The sequence below is a fragment of the Panthera uncia genome, unplaced genomic scaffold (genome assembly GCF_023721935.1).
Source record: "Panthera uncia isolate 11264 unplaced genomic scaffold, Puncia_PCG_1.0 HiC_scaffold_432, whole genome shotgun sequence".
Classification (NCBI taxonomy): Eukaryota; Metazoa; Chordata; class Mammalia; order Carnivora; family Felidae; genus Panthera; species Panthera uncia.
Genome location: NW_026059575.1, coordinates 7,438 through 23,925, shown reverse-complemented (window position 1 = coordinate 23,925; position 16,488 = coordinate 7,438). Strand labels below are relative to the sequence as shown.

The 16,488-nt window shown below is 65.2% G+C and overlaps 2 protein-coding genes and 1 long non-coding RNA gene across 6 annotated transcripts; 2 read left to right on the top strand and 1 right to left on the bottom strand.

Annotated features, from left to right (window-relative positions):
* The first annotated feature begins 1,876 nt into the window (after positions 1–1,876).
* LOC125918090 (cold-inducible RNA-binding protein) lies at positions 1,877–8,186 on the top strand. Of its 4 annotated transcripts, none has more exons than XM_049624134.1 (7): positions 1,877–1,901; positions 4,899–5,007; positions 5,088–5,194; positions 5,274–5,427; positions 5,520–5,601; positions 5,688–5,758; positions 6,158–7,039. In XM_049624134.1, the coding sequence occupies exons 2-7, from the start codon at positions 4,905–4,907 to the stop codon at positions 6,172–6,174; spliced, it is 534 nt and encodes a 177-aa protein (XP_049480091.1). In that variant the 5' UTR covers positions 1,877–1,901; positions 4,899–4,904; the 3' UTR covers positions 6,175–7,039. The 4 variants fall into 4 exon arrangements, with proteins under 4 accessions (XP_049480091.1, XP_049480090.1, XP_049480092.1 ...); XM_049624135.1 differs by lacking the exon at positions 6,158–7,039 and adding an exon at positions 8,093–8,186 and having other exon boundaries at positions 1,878–1,901; XM_049624133.1 differs by lacking the exon at positions 6,158–7,039 and having other exon boundaries at positions 5,289–5,427; positions 5,688–6,151.
* LOC125918091 (uncharacterized) lies at positions 7,560–8,486 on the bottom strand. Its single transcript, XR_007456373.1, has 2 exons — positions 8,408–8,486; positions 7,560–8,235 (listed from the first exon to the last, which is right to left on the bottom strand). It is a non-coding gene; the product is annotated as an uncharacterized LOC125918091 (long non-coding RNA).
* Positions 8,487–9,361: 875 nt separating this feature from the next.
* LOC125918089 (protein FAM174C-like) lies at positions 9,362–11,761 on the top strand. The gene is made up of 3 exons (XM_049624132.1): positions 9,362–9,696; positions 10,594–10,710; positions 11,345–11,761. Coding segments are annotated over exons 1-3 (438 nt in total). The 5' UTR covers positions 9,362–9,376; the 3' UTR covers positions 11,346–11,761.
* The last annotated feature ends 4,727 nt before the right edge of the window (positions 11,762–16,488 follow it).

Sequence of the window (16,488 nt, the reverse complement as noted above, 5' to 3'; positions counted from 1 at the left end):
CTGGGGACAGGCAGAGCTGGAAGGGGTACAGGTGTGCTGCCACAGGACGGGGCACTCTGCATTTATGGAACTCCAGGGTTGCCATGGAGATGCCACAAGCCCCAGGCAGGAGTCCCTCTGCTCCCCCCACCCCCACCTTGTGCCTGCAGGGAGCCTGTGTGGGGCCGAGGTCAGGAGAGTGGATGGGACACGTGGGGGTCAGCTCCTCCCACCTGGGGGTGCCCCTGCTCTGGCATTTCACAGGCACCTGACGTGGGTTCTACGCACGTGCCCGATGGGTGCCGGTCCCTGTGCGTCTGCCACCGCACCCGGGCCGAGTTTCCCAGGTAGAAAGGAAGGGGTCAGCGCCCGGACCTCCGGGGCATCGTGAGTGCGGGAAGAACAAACGTGTGTAACCCAAGGGGCAGGACGGGCCTCCCACTGGCCTCCTGCCCTTCCACGGGTGGGCCGCGGGTCCCACCCCACAGTCCCTCACATACTCCTGCACTTGCTGCAGACTGGTCACCAACACCAGCCGTGCGCCGCCTGGCCCTTTGCGTTCCTGGGATGCGAGCGTGATCGGGGTGTAAGAATGGCGGCCTTGAGTCACAGGGGGCTGCTCCCTGGTGGGTGGGTACCCCATCCCCAGTGCCAGACATCCTCCACCACTGTGGACACCCCTCTCCAGGAACAGGAGGGAAACTGAGGCCAGGAGGCAGTCCCCTCCGGTTCCCCAAAGGACCAGACAGCTGCTGCCCCCAGGAGCTGATGTCTGCCGCAGGAGACCCTGGCCGCTGATGGCACGCGGTGCGCACTTGTGCCCACCCTGTGGGCACGCGTCACGCCATCAGTCACCGGCACATATGCTCTGTGAGCCCTGGCTCGCCCAGGTCCCACACACCAGACCTGTCTGTGACTGAGCCCACACCCATGCCCCTTACGCACATGCCCGAGGTCCGCTTGGCTCACACGCAAGGGGTCCCTCGTGTTCCTGCACACGGAGTACCATGCAGGCGGGTTCCCGTGTGCGCACACGCACGTGTGCGTTCCCTGCACACACCTCCATACCCGCACGCACACACAGCCCCACTTTCGCGTCCACACAAGCGCAGTCCCCAGCCATTACCCATGACTCCGCAGCTCACGGGCACACATGAGCACCACACCTGGCAACGCGCACACTCATCCAGTCTCCGCTTCCCCCTCCCTGGCTCCGGGCCCTGCGGATTTGGGCCAGGCGGGCCGGCTGGAGTCAGCCGGGACGGTCCCACTTGTGCGCCCCCGCCAGGAGGCCTCCAGGTGCACGGTCCCGGCCCCCGCCTGGCCGGCCGGGAGGGGGCGATAATTACGCGGCCTGAGGGTCCCCCCCACACACGCGCCTTTCATCCCGGCCACGCCCGTCCGGGACCCAGACGCTCATTACCGCCTCCCGCCCGGTCATTAACCAGGGTCGGGGGAGGACCCGGCGTCCAGCGACCGGGCCCGGCGGGAAGGCGGAGGGGGCGCCGCGGGAGCGAGGTGACCCCGCCTCGTCTCCAGGGCGACGCCCGCGGGTGGGGCTCTCAGCGCCAGAGGTGTTGGACCTCGGGGGGGGGGGGGGGGGGGGGGCCGGGGGGGGGGGGGGGGCCCCCCCCCCCCCCCCCCAACGCTGGAGTCCGCGGCGGGACCCGGAGCCCCCGGCTGGGGCGACAGCGAGGCCGCAGCGCCCCCTCGCGTCCGCGGGGAGAGCGTGGCGCAGCGGTCACAGCAGCGATGAGGTCTTCCCTACCTCCTGGGAGCCCCCCGCCCCCACCACGGATACGCAGATGCAGGAAACCACAGAAACACAGGTACGGAGACAGGCCACACACCTGAGACGCAAGCAAGCTCACAGTTTGCACACAATGCCCAGAGCAGGCGCACCTGGCGACAGGTGTCCCCAGGTATGGGTCCATTCTGTGATGGGAACCCAGGACAGTCGTGGGCAGACATGGAGACTGGTAACCCGGCAACGGACTGGTAGTAAACACTTAATAATAGCGTGCTGGCGGAATGAATGAATGAATGAATGAATGAACAGAGCACTTCACAGAAGCAGGAGAAAGCCGAGTCACTACCACAGAACAGTGGGTGTGGGGGGCCTGGGGGCAGAGGATGATTCCAGGCCACCTTGGCCTGGACTGGAGCAAGGAGCCGCTGACCTGACTTGCTAGGGGAGCGCCTCAGAAAGGCGGCGGGGCAGAGTTCCTGGGCTGGGCATACCTGCCCCCAGCTCCCCAGCCCCCTCCACGGGCGGCGGAAGGCAGAGGGAGTTGAGAGCTGATGTCTTTTTTTGCTCCTTTTAATAACCACCCTGCGTGAGAGGCTGACGCAGCAGGCTGTGTCTGACGGGGGGTCTATGGGAGGGCTGCGGCATGGGGCGGGGCTGGGCGGTGCAGAGGGGGTGGCGATGACTCACGAGCTGCTCTGGGAGAGTGGGTTCCTGAGCTGAGGAGGGGTCCCAGCAACCTTGTCATGGGAGACCGTGTCCTTGCCTGTGTCCCTTCCTTTCTCAGCTGGACCCGCCTTAGGGTGGGAGCAGGTCTGAGGCCTGGAGTGGGGCTGGAACTTCTCTGGGGTGGGCAAGAAAGTGTGTGTGTGTGGGGGGGGGGGGTCCTCTGTTCCCAAATCCCCCCAACTCTTCTGCATAGGGTCCACCCTCTGGAAACATTCTAGAACAGAACTTGGGCAGTCAGAGTTCTTCACCAGTTTGTTCCACCCCATGGAGGGGTCCAGGACCCCAGGAGACAACATAAGCCAAACCAGGGCAGGCAGCAAATGGCAGTCACAAGGCAGTTCCCATAAAATGGACTTGGGACTCCCCAGGAGCAATCTGGGGGTGAGGGTCTCTGCAAAGCTGGTTCGCCTTGTAGCAGAGATCTTGGAACCCCCGGACAGAGACAGGAAAAAGCCACAGGGGGAGGAGTAGAGCATTACTCGCTGCCCCCCCCCTCCCCCGCCCCCACCAGGGGTAGCAGAACTAAGCCCTGGCAGGAGGCTGGAGCACATACTGGAGGGCTGAGACGAATGTCGGGGTGCAGTGCTGGCCACAGTGGTGGGGTTGGGTCCCAGGTTGGGGTCAGCCTGCAGTCTAGAGCTGGAATGCACAAGTGTCTGTCAAGGTGAGTGTAGGGGTGCGGGCGCCACGCCAAGCAGAAAAGTCAGGGTTGGGGTGGAAGTTAGGTGTGGGTGCTGGTGGAGGTCTGTAGGCAAACTAGGCTGGGTGAAGTTGGGGTGCCCCAAAGTAGGGAAGTAAGAGGAATTAGGATCTTGGGGAACATTGGGGTCCATGAGGTGGGACTGTCTCAGTCTCAGGGGTTCGGGTAGGCCTTGGGGCCGACCAAGTGGAGAGGTGTATTCATTCAGGAGCATGAGATCCTGGGATCCTGGGAGTACCAAGGTATGGGTTGTGTGGGCAAGTGTATCAGAATGATGTCAGATGTCCTGATAGCTGGGGCTCCGGTGGGTATGGGGACTTGGCTAAGGCTGACACGTCAGCGCTGGCTGGAGCACAGCAGGGGATCCCCAGGAGGTTTGGACCCTTGGCCTCCAGAGGCCCTTTTGTTCCCGGCCTCTGGCCAGGAGGTGGGGATGGGGGCGGGCAAGCAGAAGTGGGTCAGCCCCGCCCCCTCGAGCGCCGGCCCCGCCCCCCGCTCTCGGGCGAGGGACTGCGGCCGGGGCGCGTCTCCACCAATTACTCCGCCCGGCGTCCGCGCGCCCGGGAGGGGGCGGAGCCAGGAAAGGCCCGGCCCCCATCTCATGAATATGAGGTGCGGCTGCGGCCCCCGAGCCCTCGGATTGGCTGGCGCGGTGCAGGGGGCGGGGTCCCGCGGCGGCGTACTTAAGGCCGGTCGCTCGGCGCCCCCCCCTCACTCGAGCGTTAGGAGGCTTGGCTCGGTGTGGTGCGCCTTGTTCCCGCCTGCGTCAGGGACCTTCCCGGCTCAGTGGTGAGGGCCCTGGCGGCACCGGCTCCGCGAGCCCGGGGCGGCGAGCGGCCTGCGGCCGGCCGGAGGAGGCGGGGCGGCGGCGGCGGCGTCACGCCCCTGGGCGGGGGCGTCGCCGGGGCGGGCCCGGGGTGGAGTCCGCCCCGCCGGCGGCGATGGGCAGCGGGACACCGGGCCAAGCTGCGGCCGGAGGGCGTCTTTCCCTCGGGCCAGGCCCTCCGCGAGCGGGACGCCACCGCAAAATGGCGGCCGCGGGCGCACAGCAGCGCCCAGCGAAATGGCGGGAGTGCTGGGTGCCCGGATGAAGTGGCGCAGGGCGTGCGCGGGGCGCATGCGCGCGGCAGTGGGCGGGGCCACGTTCCGTGGCCGGGGCCGCCGCTCTCGGTTTCCCGCTGGAGGAGCGCGAGCGGAGCACAGTTCCGCGTCTCTCTCTGGCCTGCGTCTCCGGGGCTCCCCCAGCCCGTCGAGTCGGCCCAAGTTGGCCTCGGCCCCACACGTCAGGCTCCACGTCGGAGCCTCTCCCCGCGCTCAGTGCCCAGTCACCCACCGCTCCCAGGTGCCCTACCGTGGACCAAGCACTCTGCCGCTCCCCAGCCGATGCTCAGGGTGGGAGTTAGTCTGACCCCTCGTACAACGCGGAAATCCCGGCCGGTGCCGGCGGAGCCCGACGCCTGCCTTCAGCGTCCAGCCATAAGCACCCCCTGAGGCCGGCAGCCGCGTGAAATCGTGGAGCGCCTCGGTTTGCGGGCGGAGCTGGGCGGTGCACGGAGCGGGGGCCGGGGGTCCAGGAACGAAGGGCGCGCTGGGGATTCGGAAGTCGTAGGTGTGGGTTTGAGGGGGCAGGGGGGGAGCACTCCAGGGCTTGCCCCACAAGCCTCTGTGGCGTGTGCAGAGAGCAGGGGGGAGCGGCGAAGCCCTGGAGGGTCTCGGTGAGGAATTCAACAGCGTTTGCCGCAGGCCGCCATGGCATCAGACGAAGGCAAGCTTTTCGTCGGAGGGCTGAGTTTTGACACCAACGAGCAGTCGCTGGAGCAGGTCTTCTCGAAGTACGGGCAGATCTCGGAAGGTGCGGCTGGTGCTGCCGGCGGCGGAGCGGGGCTGCGTGCGGGGAGGGCTGGGCGCAGACTCCGCGTCTCTCCTGTGCAGTGGTGGTCGTGAAAGACCGGGAGACCCAGCGGTCGCGAGGCTTTGGGTTCGTCACGTTTGAGAACATCGACGATGCCAAGGACGCCATGATGGCCATGAACGGGAAGGTGAGGGCAGCCGCTCGGGGTTGCGGAAGGTGCAGAACCCCGCCTCCGAGGGTGGGGGAGCGCAGACTAACCTGTGCAGGTCTCCGGTTTCCAGTCTGTGGACGGGCGGCAGATCCGAGTTGACCAGGCCGGCAAGTCGTCCGACAACCGATCCCGAGGCTATCGAGGTGGCTCTGCTGGCGGCCGGGGCTTCTTCCGAGGGGGCCGAGGCCGGGGCCGTGGGTTCTCCAGAGGTGAGTGCTATGCTCGGGGCCCGGGGCCCCTGGGAACACGGTGGGGCCACTGCTGGTGGGCGCTGACGCTCTCTTCCTGTCCCTGTTTGCAGGAGGAGGGGATCGAGGCTACGGAGGGAGTCGCTTTGAGTCCAGGAGTGGGGGCTATGGAGGCTCCAGAGACTACTACAGCAGGTGAGGGCGTGCGGGTGCCAGTGCCTAAGGCCGGGCCGCTCTGCTGCTGCCGCGGGCCCAAGTAGCCTCAAGTGTCTTTCTTGCAGCCGGAGTCAAGGTGGCGGCTATGGCGACCGGAGCTCAGGCGGGTCCTACAGAGACAGCTACGACAGTTACGGTAAGTCCTGCTCCGAGGGCACCTCGCTGCGGGGGCCTGCAGTGGGAGCTCAGTAAGCCTTGGCGCCCTCTACTAGCAACACTCAGAGTCTGTCACCGTGCTTGCCTCTAAGGGGCGATACTGCCCTCTCGGTCTCTGTGCCAGCAGCCATTTCTACCACGAAATGTAAAGGCAGAAGCAGAGTGACCAAGAAGGAAAGGGACAGTGAGGGCCCGTCCCCCCCCCGAGCAGGCAGCAGAAGTGCATGTGCGCCCTGCCTGCCGCCCCGCCCTCAGCTGGTGGGGGGGGTGGTTTCTCCTGAGGCTGCGGGACCGCGGCCTCCAGGTCTGGCCCTGGGAGCGGATGCTGGTCTTGTCGCGTGCTTCAGTGCCTTTACATGTCCCTGCTTCTTGTTCTCAGCTACACACAACGAGTAAAAATCCTTCCTGCTCAAGATCGTCCTTCCAATGGCTGTATATTTAAAGATTTTGGGAGCTTCGCTGAATCGTTCATGTGTAGTGAACACACCTCCTTGTACCCCACTTTTGTAGTCCTATCCGTTTTGATCTTGTCAAACACAGCCTGACTGCTTCTGACCCCCAGATGGCTTCGTTTACCTAGACTACTCTTCTTAAGGAAGCGTTGTCAGTTTTTAAGGGTTTTAAAAATGTTCTGAAAAGCACTTCAGATTTTATTTTTTTTCTTTTTACCCTGAGCCATAAGATTTTTAGGAAATCTTTGGGGGTTGTGTGGGTTTTGGTTTTGGTTGTGTTGCCTTTTTTGTTTCTCTTTTTACTGGGTCGGCCCGTGAGGTCGGGTGCCCCAGTTCACTTCTCTTTAAGATTGAATGGACTCTGAATCCGCTTTTTGCCGGAAGCTCAGCAAGCTGTGGCTTTTTTCCAGCTCTGTGTACTGTTTCTGCGTGTAGCGTGGTAGGACCCATGCCGGGGCTGTGGCAGAGGTACCCCGGCGGCCCCGGGCCTGGCCTGTTCGGCCCTTCCGTGCTGTGTATGACGCACAGCAAGAGTTGCAGATGTCCCTTTGAGAGGTTCTTGAAAATGTTTATTTATATTGTCTTTTTTTACCGGAAGACGTATGCATAACCCATTGATGTTGTATCTGAAGCGGTTAAGGAATTCTTGTACGCAGTTTTCTTTGGCTTTACGAAGCCGATTAAAAGACCGTCTGAAACGAACCTTGCTCTGACAATTTCCCTTTCATTGCACAACACACTCCCTGCTCTCGGGTTCGAGGCGGTCAGAACTGAGCGGAAAGGGCAGTTTGAGAAGTAGGTCTGCCGGTCCCGCCTGAGGCTCTCAGAAAGCTAGACAGGGAAGGCAGAATAGGCAGACGCTGGCCGGGCCCCTCCTGACAGCCGACCGCCATCGGCCCCGGTGAGGTGAGAAGGTGGGCGACAGGGTGGGCAGCTTAGCAGGGGACGGTGGACGCCCAGGCACGTGACGCTGACCCGGACCGCCTTAGCTGAGGAGCAGGCCAGACAGCGGACGGCAGGCAGCGTCCCTGGGCGACCACGGACCGACCGGCTCGTTAGCTAGCTCTGCTGTTGCTTCACGAGTTCTGAGCTCTCACCGCTAGCCTATGGAAGCTGCAGCCCCTCGGAGGACAGAAGTGTTGTGCGCCCAACAGAACCCTCTGAGACGCAAGCTGCTCCCTTGGCTAGCTCATATGTGGAAATAGCCCTGTAATTCGAGGTAACTCCTTTTGCTCGTGTCCGCATCCCTCCTCTCGTCGAGAGCTCATTTGAGAGTAAAGTTCTGTACCTGGGGAATGTTCCTTTGGCTGTTATCCTTTTCCATTTTTCTTTACTTTTTTTTTTTTTTTTTTTTTAATTTTAATTTTTTTAATCAAGCTCGAACCAGAGTCAGATCTGGGCCGTTAGCCCTTCCCCGCCTGCAGCCCGGCGAGCGGCCTGGGCGGTCACGCCACAGGAGTAGGTTTGATCCGTAAGCAGGATTGGAGACCACCGAACTCCCTGCCTTTTGGGATTTTTGTTCATCAATTGACAGTCTTTTCCAGACCTCCGTCCCTCAGGCTCCCAACTAGCTTTCTCTGATGTCTGTTGCTGCCATGAGTTTTTCCCAGAGCCCACATGGTCCTCTAAGCTCCATCCCAATTGGGCAGCTGGCTCTGCTCAAGGGTGGGACGTGGCCTGGCCCATCTGCAAGGTGCAGGCCCGCCCTGGGCACGCCAGCCTGTGACGGGGCCTCTGCCGGGACGGCCCGATGACTAGTTTGAGACCCTCCTAGGAGCTGTGGATGGTTTCAGGGGAGGTGGGGAGGGGCAGATGTGACCTGTGGCCAGGACACTGGGCGTAACGCTTCTTTGCTTTGGCAGGTTGAAGGGAAGCCAGCGTGACTTGGAGGTGTGGCCAGACAGCAGCGATGACCAGGACTCACTGTCCCAGAAGGGACTTTATCTGGAAGCAAGAGCCAGAGGCACAGCCACCGGTCTTCGTACCGTGTCCCCTGTAAGTGGTTCTTAGGGTGGGTGATGTGAGCCGCTCTGGCCCTGTCGCTTGACCCCGCTGGTGGGTTCTCCTTTCCTGGCCTGCCCTCCTGTAACCCCAGTGGGGGCCGGGGGTGGGCAGCATTCTGCGGGGCTCTCCTGCAGCCAGCTCTTTTCTCCCGTTTGTTCCAGCAGGCGCGTCACTGGGGAGGCTGAGGTGCAGCGACTCGAATTGCTGTTGGAGGACAGGTGTGTGGCGGCAGGCACCGCACCGCAGCCAGGACGCCCCCCTCAACAGGAGCAGGACATGAAGTCGGATTTGAATAAAGGGCTGGTGTGTCCACACAAATCTGAGTCTGGCTCGGGACGCGGCCAGGGAGCTTGGGTGGGAAAGGGGTTCGGGGGAGTCTGCCGGAGAAAAGCCTCTTTGCCCTTGTTCAGGGCACAAGCTGGCCCCAAGCCGGGAAGACCACCCGGTTCTTTGTTGTCCCCTTGGGCAGTTCTCTCAGGTTCTGAGGGGCACAGGCTCCCCCATCTGAGGCCGGCACCTCTCTCCCAGGGTCTTGGCGGAGTGGCCCCCAGAGCCTCCCACCTGTGCTGTTTGCAGGGAGAGCTTGCTTCCTGAGCTGCTTGCCTTCCGCCCCCCTCTAGGGATGCAGAGCACTAGGGTTGACCCTTGGTTCCACTGCCTTCAGGCCTCGGTGGCTCCCCTCCACTGCCAGTAGTGGGGGGCGGGGGGGAGGATGGCGGCGGGGCGGCCTAGGTGCCCACGGTTCTCCCACCGGTGGGAGCCTCTGGCGCCTCCCAGGGTGAGAGCCCCTGGAGTTCCTGGGGCCCTGGCTGGGACTGAGGGCCTGGAGAGCACTGCGCCAGGCCGCCCTGCGTGGCGTGGCTTCGTCCCCCGCGAGGGTCCTTGACACCGCCGTGCCTTTGGGAAAGCTGCTCCCGGGAGGAGGCGTGGGCTCCGGGGCGGGGCCTGCAGCCGGAGGTGCGCGCGCAGCCCGGGCTGGGCACCGTGGGCCACGCCCACGACCGCCGGGGTTAGGCGAGGTGGGGGGCGGGGCGCTCGCGAGAATTAAGCTCCACCCCCGCGCGCCATTGGCTGGGGCCGCCCCCACGCCGGTGAGTGACTCGCTCGCGCGGGCGGGGTACAGCCATCGCTTCCGCCGGGCCATGGGGCCGCGCGTGCTGCTGCCGCCGCCGCCGCCGCCGCCGCCGCCGCCGCCCCTGCTGCTGCTGCTGCTGCTGCGGGCGCTGCTGCTATCGGCGCTGCTGTGCGGGGCCGAGGGGGCCGCGTCCCCGTCGCCGCGCCCGGTGCAGGCCACGCTGTCGCCACCGCCCGCCGTGACGAACGGGAGCCAGCCGGGCCCGCCGCACAACAGCACGCACTCGCGACCGCCGGACTCGCCGGGCTCGCCGCTGCTGCGCTCCTTCTACGTGCTCACGGGCCTCAGCGGCCTGGCCGCGCTCTACTTCCTCATCCGGGCGTTCAGGTGCGTCAGGCGCACGCCGCCCGGCGCGGCCAGTCAGCGTGCGCCTCGCGCCTCACGTGTTGGCCGTGAAGCCCCGCCCCCGCGGGGCGGAGTCGCCGGCGTGGTGCGCGGCGGTGACAACAACCCCGCCGCCTCCGGACGCGGGGGCGCTACTGCGCCGCGAGGTTGAGGGCGTCCCTCGGCGCCGAGCGGGGCTTGCGACCTCGGCCGCGGCCTTGTCCCCTTGCGTCCTTCCCCCCGGCCGGCCGCGCAGGCCTCGGCTGTGTCGTCGTGGGGCTGGCCGCGTGCAGTTTCTCTGTCCTGCCGCCGGAGAGTGGAGGGCTGTGTCCCTCCCCGCGCTAGGGGCTTCCCCGTGCGGCCTCCTTTCCGGGGCTGCCCCTCCAGAGGCCTTTGTCAGCACAGCCGACCGTGCGCAGAGAGCCCCGGCCGGCCCTCCAGTGACTGCGCTGAGTACGTGGCCCTGGACGCGTCCACGGCGGAAGGCTCCCCTCCCTCTCCCGCGGCGGGGCTGGGGGGGGGGGGGGTCAGGAGCGGGCCTTCTGCCCGAGACAGCTCTGCTGATGGCGTCTCTGGCCGACCCTCAAGTCCCGTCGCTGCGAGGCCGCGTTCTCACACTCTTCTCTGTTCTCTGAGACGTCCCGCCCTGCCCCCGGGGTCCCTGGCCCCTGGGCCTCAGCTGTGGGAGCTGCCCAGGGAGGGGCCCGTTTTCTGTCGCTCTCGCTCACGTAGGTGGTGGTTACGAGGCGAAAGAAACACACACTTTAGGCCGGGAGGTTTCACAGCAGGGCGTTGAGGGTCTGGCAGAGGAGGACTCCGGACCGCGGCAGGGTAGGGCGTCAGCCACGCCCGGGACCGCGGCCCAGGATGGCCACCGAGCGGGCCTGGGTCTACTTCCAGGTTGAAGAAGCCACAGCGGAAGAGGTACGGCCTTCTGGCCAACACCGAGGACCCCACGGAGATGGCTTCGCTGGACAGCGACGAGGAGGTCGTCTTTGAGACCAGGAATCTGAGATGGTAGCTCAGCCCTCCCCTCAGCCTGCAGGGGCCCCGCTGGGGGAGTCAGGGAGGCTGCCAGCCTGTGAGGTCCATGCGATGCCCGTGCTGGCCTCCTGCTTTCAGGTCGTGTGGCCCGGGCAGGGCACACCTGCTCCCAGCTCCCATTAGCCGTTTCTTTAAGGTGGGAACAGGCTGCAGCGCTTGGATCGGTGGGCGCTTGCTCTTGGCCTTGGCCTGACCGCGAAGGCCGCGATCTGTGTCGGGTGGAGAAGGAACTCCAGGGTGCTGCCGACGGGGTGGGTCGGAAGAGGATGGGGGGCCTGGACACACAGTTAGCAACAGTGCCTGAGCAGGAGTGAGGGCCTGTCCAACCCCAGTGTGTGGGGGGTGCAGGCTACAGACACAGAGGCCGAGAGACCAGGGCACGGTTTTGGTTTTCCAGGCCCCAGAGGGAGGTTCTGGTGTGATCTGGGAACTCCTCTGGGTGGGGGACCCCCCCCCCCCCAACGGACAGGACAGCAGCACCCAACAGGCTGGAGGAGGCAGATCTTGGTGGAGCAGAGTGGAGGGGCCAGACAGCTGAGGCCTCTGCTCATCACTCGAGTGAATCCCAGGCACGGTGGGGTCTCACCCTGTCCCCTTCACCTTCCAGATGCTCAGGTCAGGGAGGCAGCGTTGCCAGAAGCTCCGGGGAGAGGACAAGAGACGGAACCGGCTCCCTAGCGTCTGGCGTGCCCCACTGACCGCCTGCCGGCTGTGACGCAGACTCCGCAAGCTCGCGTGGGTCCTGCCTAGCTCGCCTACTCTGCCCGAGGCCGCTTTGGCCCTTCGCCCAGACAGGACTGTCGAGGATGCTGGGTGGGAACCAGAGAGGCCCTGGAGGCCTTATACAGGACCTTGAGACTGGTGGGGCCGTGACTTGTGCCGTTCGCCCTCCTCTGTGGGGTGAGGCAGCCCCCGGCTACAGCCTGCCGGGGTGGGGGGGGGGGGGCGCCGGGCGGCCTGAGCGGCCTGTCTGGAAGCATCTTCCCAGCGGGCTGGAGACAATAAAGGGAGCAGTGGTTCTGTGGCCGGCGCTCATCTGTGCGTGGGGCCCGACCCTGGGTGCTAACTCGTGAGCGGTGGGTGGGCAACAGAGCGGGGCTCCGTGTGGGTCCCCGTCCTCCCACCTGTGACCAAGCTGGGCTTCTCTGGACTTGCCCCCAGCTGCCCGAAGGCCCAGTGAGGAAGCCTGCGAGGTAGACGGAGAGAAGGGGGAGACGTGCGCTCCCCTGCTGGGGTAAAGGCCCAGAGAGAACTCCTGTTCCCGTGTCACAGTCCTTGCTCGGGCTCCCTGCTCTGTGCCACCTTAAACCTGGAGCCCTGGTGGTGGAGAGTCAGAGGGGAGGGGCTGGCCAGCGGCTGCCCAGCCTGAGGTCTCCCCCGCCCCGCCCCGGGGCTGCCCATTGGCCCGAGTTGCCATAGCCGTATGGTCGTGAGGAGCTGCCACCAGGTGGCAGCCTCGTGCCGTCCGGCGTCCCCTGCTGGCCCGCAGAGGGTTGGGTGGGAGGGAGGTGGAACCAAGCTGTTGTACCGTTGTACCTGTGGGCTCTCCGTGTCCCCTGCTTCATCCTGAGCCCTGCCTTGTCCCCGTGTCCATGGTGGCGTGGACTGAGCCTGCTGCCTACTAGGGATCTGTCGGCTCTTGGGCCCGTCCACCGCTCAGGCCAGCTGGCCTGCCCTACCACGCCAAGCCTGCATCCCTGCCTGCTGCCAGGGCGCAGAGAAGCCATTTCCATCATGTCAGCTGGCCAGCCTTCTCTCCAGCTGGGGTGTTCTGCTCGGGTCCCTAGTCTGCTTCCCTAGGCATCTCTCTTGGCCTTCCCACACTCCAAATCTCACGTTTCACCCTTCTCCTGTGCTGACCAGTTGCTGCCTCCAGGAAGTCCTCCCTGACTGCTCCTCCCATGCTGTTCTTTGGGAGGGTCCCGCACTGAGGGCCCAGCAGGTCCTCTGGGGAAGGTGGCAAAAATGAGGCCAGGCCCCAGAGATGTCCCCCACGCCCTGCCCTTCTGGCTCTGGCTCTTTCTCCACGTGTCCCCCCACCGTGGGTCTCTCCACTCGTCTCTGTCTCTCTGTTTTTGTCCTTGCGTTTCTTTCTCTGACTCTGAACCTCCTTTGTGTTTCTCTCCACCTGCGTGGTCTCTTTCACTTGGTCTTGGTTTCCGTCTGTCTCTCTGCGTCAGACCCACTGGGACACGCTTTTAACAGGCACGCAGACACCGTCCCCGGCTCTCCCGCCCTGTGATCTGCGCCCCCTTCCCACAGCTCTGAGCGATTTTTCGAGCTTCAAAAGGCACGTTAATTACTCTAATGAGGTCAGGAGAGACCCCGCGCTCTGCCATCCGGAGCTGGGAACACACTGCCTGTCCCCCGTCCCCCGCCCCAAGCCCGGCCGCCGCGCGCCCACCCCAGTCTGGGCAGGGTGGGTGCGCTGCCCGCTTCCCGGCCCTCGTGCCTGTCAGCAGCGGTCTCCACGCCCCCCCCACCCCCCCCCCAGCGTTAGCGCCGAGTAACTGGCAGCCCCCGCCCGCCGAGGTTAATGCACTGTTAGCAGGAAGTTCTCAGCGGCTAAAAGCCAGGAGAGGGGCCCGTCAGCCCGGGATGAAAGGGGGGCCCCTGTGTGCACGCGGGCGAGCGCGGGAGGGGCTTCCTGTGCTCACAGGCAGGCCCGGTACACGGCGCAGACGCTCACGTGTGGGAGGCACGCAGGACGTGCACATGCACTCGTGTTCACACACGGGGGTCACCGCAGCGGGTCCCTAGCCTGTGCCAGGTCGGGGGGTCCAGACCCACGGCCCAGGCCCCTCCTGGCCCCTCCCGGTACCTCGATTGCCCCGCAGGCCACCACACATGCTGGACGCGGCCAGCGGCCAGGTTGGAGTCTCGGGCTCCTGGTTGACGACTCGCTGTGCAGCTTGAGTCCCGGCCTGACCCCGGCCTCAGTTGCCCGTCTGGGAAACAGGGACAGGTGGGAGCTGGGCCCGCGTCAGCGGTCAAGGCGGGGCGTCTTCCCGGGACCTGGGGGGCTCCTCTGCCGGCTCCACTCTTTGCACCTGCCGCGCGGGGAGGAGTAGGGCCTCTGAAGACCACCAGAGCTGGGGCGGCAGGTACGTTCAGTCCCATTGGTTATTTAGTGAGACACTTCCGCCACGCGGTTTTAGCTTCTTCCCTGGCACTGTGGCCTCTGAAGGTGCAAGGGTGTCGGACACTGACCCCAAGCCGTGGGGACTCGCCCTGCGGGCCAGGGGTCGGCCGGCAGCAGGCAGCAGGTGCTGGACCAGGGGTGACAGACACAGGCTAGGAGCCAAGTCTGAGCTTGGCCTTGGCAGGACCCTCCCCAAGTCTGGAGCAGACCCCCCAGCCCGAGAGTGCAGAGCAGGGTGGACAAGGGCAGACCCCATCGGAGACCCTGTCCTGGATCTGAGCCCAGGGCTGACAGCCGACCCTGAATGACCCCTGACTTTCACTGAGCCTTGAGCCCCAGACTGACCCCTGTCCCCAGAGTAAACCTGATCTCTGACCCTTGACTCCAGAGGAAGCTTACTCCAGAATGACCCCTGGCCCCAGCTGACCCCCCCCCCACACACACACACACACTGGCTGTGCCTGGAGGCTGGGGTGGCCACTGGCCCTGGGAGGGGCAGGGCCTCCTAGGTGCCCACAGTGCCCCCCCCCCCCCCCCCCCCCGCGGGGCAGGAGTCCCCTGGAGCAGCGGGTCCTGTGCCCCCACCCCCACCTTGCCTGGGGCCAGGCCTTGAAGCTGCCCTGCCCTCCCCTCCCCAGGGCCCCGCCTCCAGGAGCGGCCAGCGGGCGCAGGGAGGTTGAATGGGGGACGCGCGCCTTTGTTCCTGTCCCTGCTCTGGCTCTGACCTTGAGAGAGAGACAAGAACAGAAGGAAAACAGAGCTTCAGCTCAAATCCGCTCGGCAGCGGCAGTGGCGGCTCTTGCCTTGGTGGCCCCTGCATGCAAATGAGCAGCCCCATTGCTGGGCCTTCGCCGAGGCGTCCTCCCTGTGTGGTGTGCCCTTTCTGTTTCCCTGACCCCCTGCAGGCTCACGTCCTGCTGGCTCTGACAGAAGAGACCCCAGCCCCAACTGTGAGGTCCCATCAAGTGGGACAACAGTGGCAGCTTCCAGAAGGCGGGACACTGGGCTGGGCCAGGCTCCACCTCCGTAGCTGTGCAAGGGGGACTTCCTCACTGGGGGCCGCCACCACCCTTGTGCTCTCCAAAGGGCCAGACCCGTCATCCTGGGCTGAGCTGGGCCCGTGTTGCTGGAAGCCCAGGCCCTCACGCCAGGGGCATCCGGAGAGTCTATTTGAAGGGCCAGCCCTGGGACTCGGGTACCCGCAGTCAGGTAAGAGAACAACACCCAGGACAGGCAGGCTGAGTTCTCCAGGGGACAGAGGACCGAGAACCTCCTCGTGGCGGGGGCGTGGGGGTGGGGCGGGAAGCACGGGCAGGGACCGGCCTTGATGGATGATCAGAATTTGAATGGCACAAAAAAGGGAGGTACTCTCAGGGCACAGCCTGAGCAAAGGTTGGGAAGGGGTGGGGGGCAGAAACTCAGGCGTCGTGTGGCGTGTGCCCCCCAACACCTTGGAGGGACGTGGCTGGCGTGGGTCCATCCACTTTGCTGGGGTGAAGGTTAGTTTGCCGGTCTCTGGCCTCTAATGGTTCCTGTTACGAGGACCTGCGACATTCCCTCCCGTGGGGACCTTCTAGTTCAAGGGCTCTGGTCTCACTCTCACCAGGCCTGGGCAAGTGAAACAAATCCAGAGAGGTGGACCCCAGCTGGGCACCACTGGCAGTTTCCAGCCGGCACTTGGTGACAGAGTACCTCTATAAACTCAGAGTCTGGTGACAGAGGTTGTGGCATGCATAAGACTGGAAAACGAAGGAACAGGTCCCCAGTGAGCTCCCCAGGAGCCACCACTCTGGGCCTCCACTGAAGCCGTGCACTGTGCCCGGATGCCCTTCTCTGTCTTGCTCCCGGGTCGGATTTCATCTGTGTATGGACTTCATCTGCTGTTGGCCTGGATCCTACCTTGGGCGGCTTGGATCCCACCCTGAGTGGCTCGGGCGGATCCCTTGTGTAGTGGGCACCTGTTCTGTGCCCCCCACGCTCAGGAGCTGAAGCAGAGACTGTTGCTCCATTTCCCAGGAGAGGAAACAGAGGCCCACAGAGGACAAGTGACTGCCCCGAGGTCCCCCAGGGAGGCAGTGGTGGACCAGCCTTTGCACTCGGGCCAGCACGTGCCGAAAACACCTGCCCAGGAGGAACAGGGAGGCATGAAGCCGGTTAGCTCGCCGAGGTTAGGATTTGGGGTCTGGGTTGGAATGACTGAATGACGGTGGGACGGAGAGGGGGTGAGTCGTCTCTGTGCCTCCTCCTGTCCCGGGGCCCAGGCTCCGCAGACCGCCTTGCTGTCCTGAGGGAGAGGAGCGCAGGGGACCCTTGTGAGGATGATGGGGGCGTCGGTGGTGGCTCGAGGCCCCCCGGAGTTGGGCGTCTCCGGGGGGGCGGGGAGGGGGGCAGGACCCCAGGGCTGCCCACGGCAGGCAGCCCCACCGGGAGGGACGAGGGGCGAGTCGGGGAAGGCCGGGCTGGGGGGGGGGGGGGGGGGGGGCGCGGCGGAGGCAGGAGGGGGGCCATCCCCCCACCCCCGCCCGGCCCCCGCGTGGCCGGGGCACGGCAGGAGGGGGCGCCCGCGGCCCTCCCGGCGCTCGGGCGGGACAAAGGCCGGAGCCCCGGCC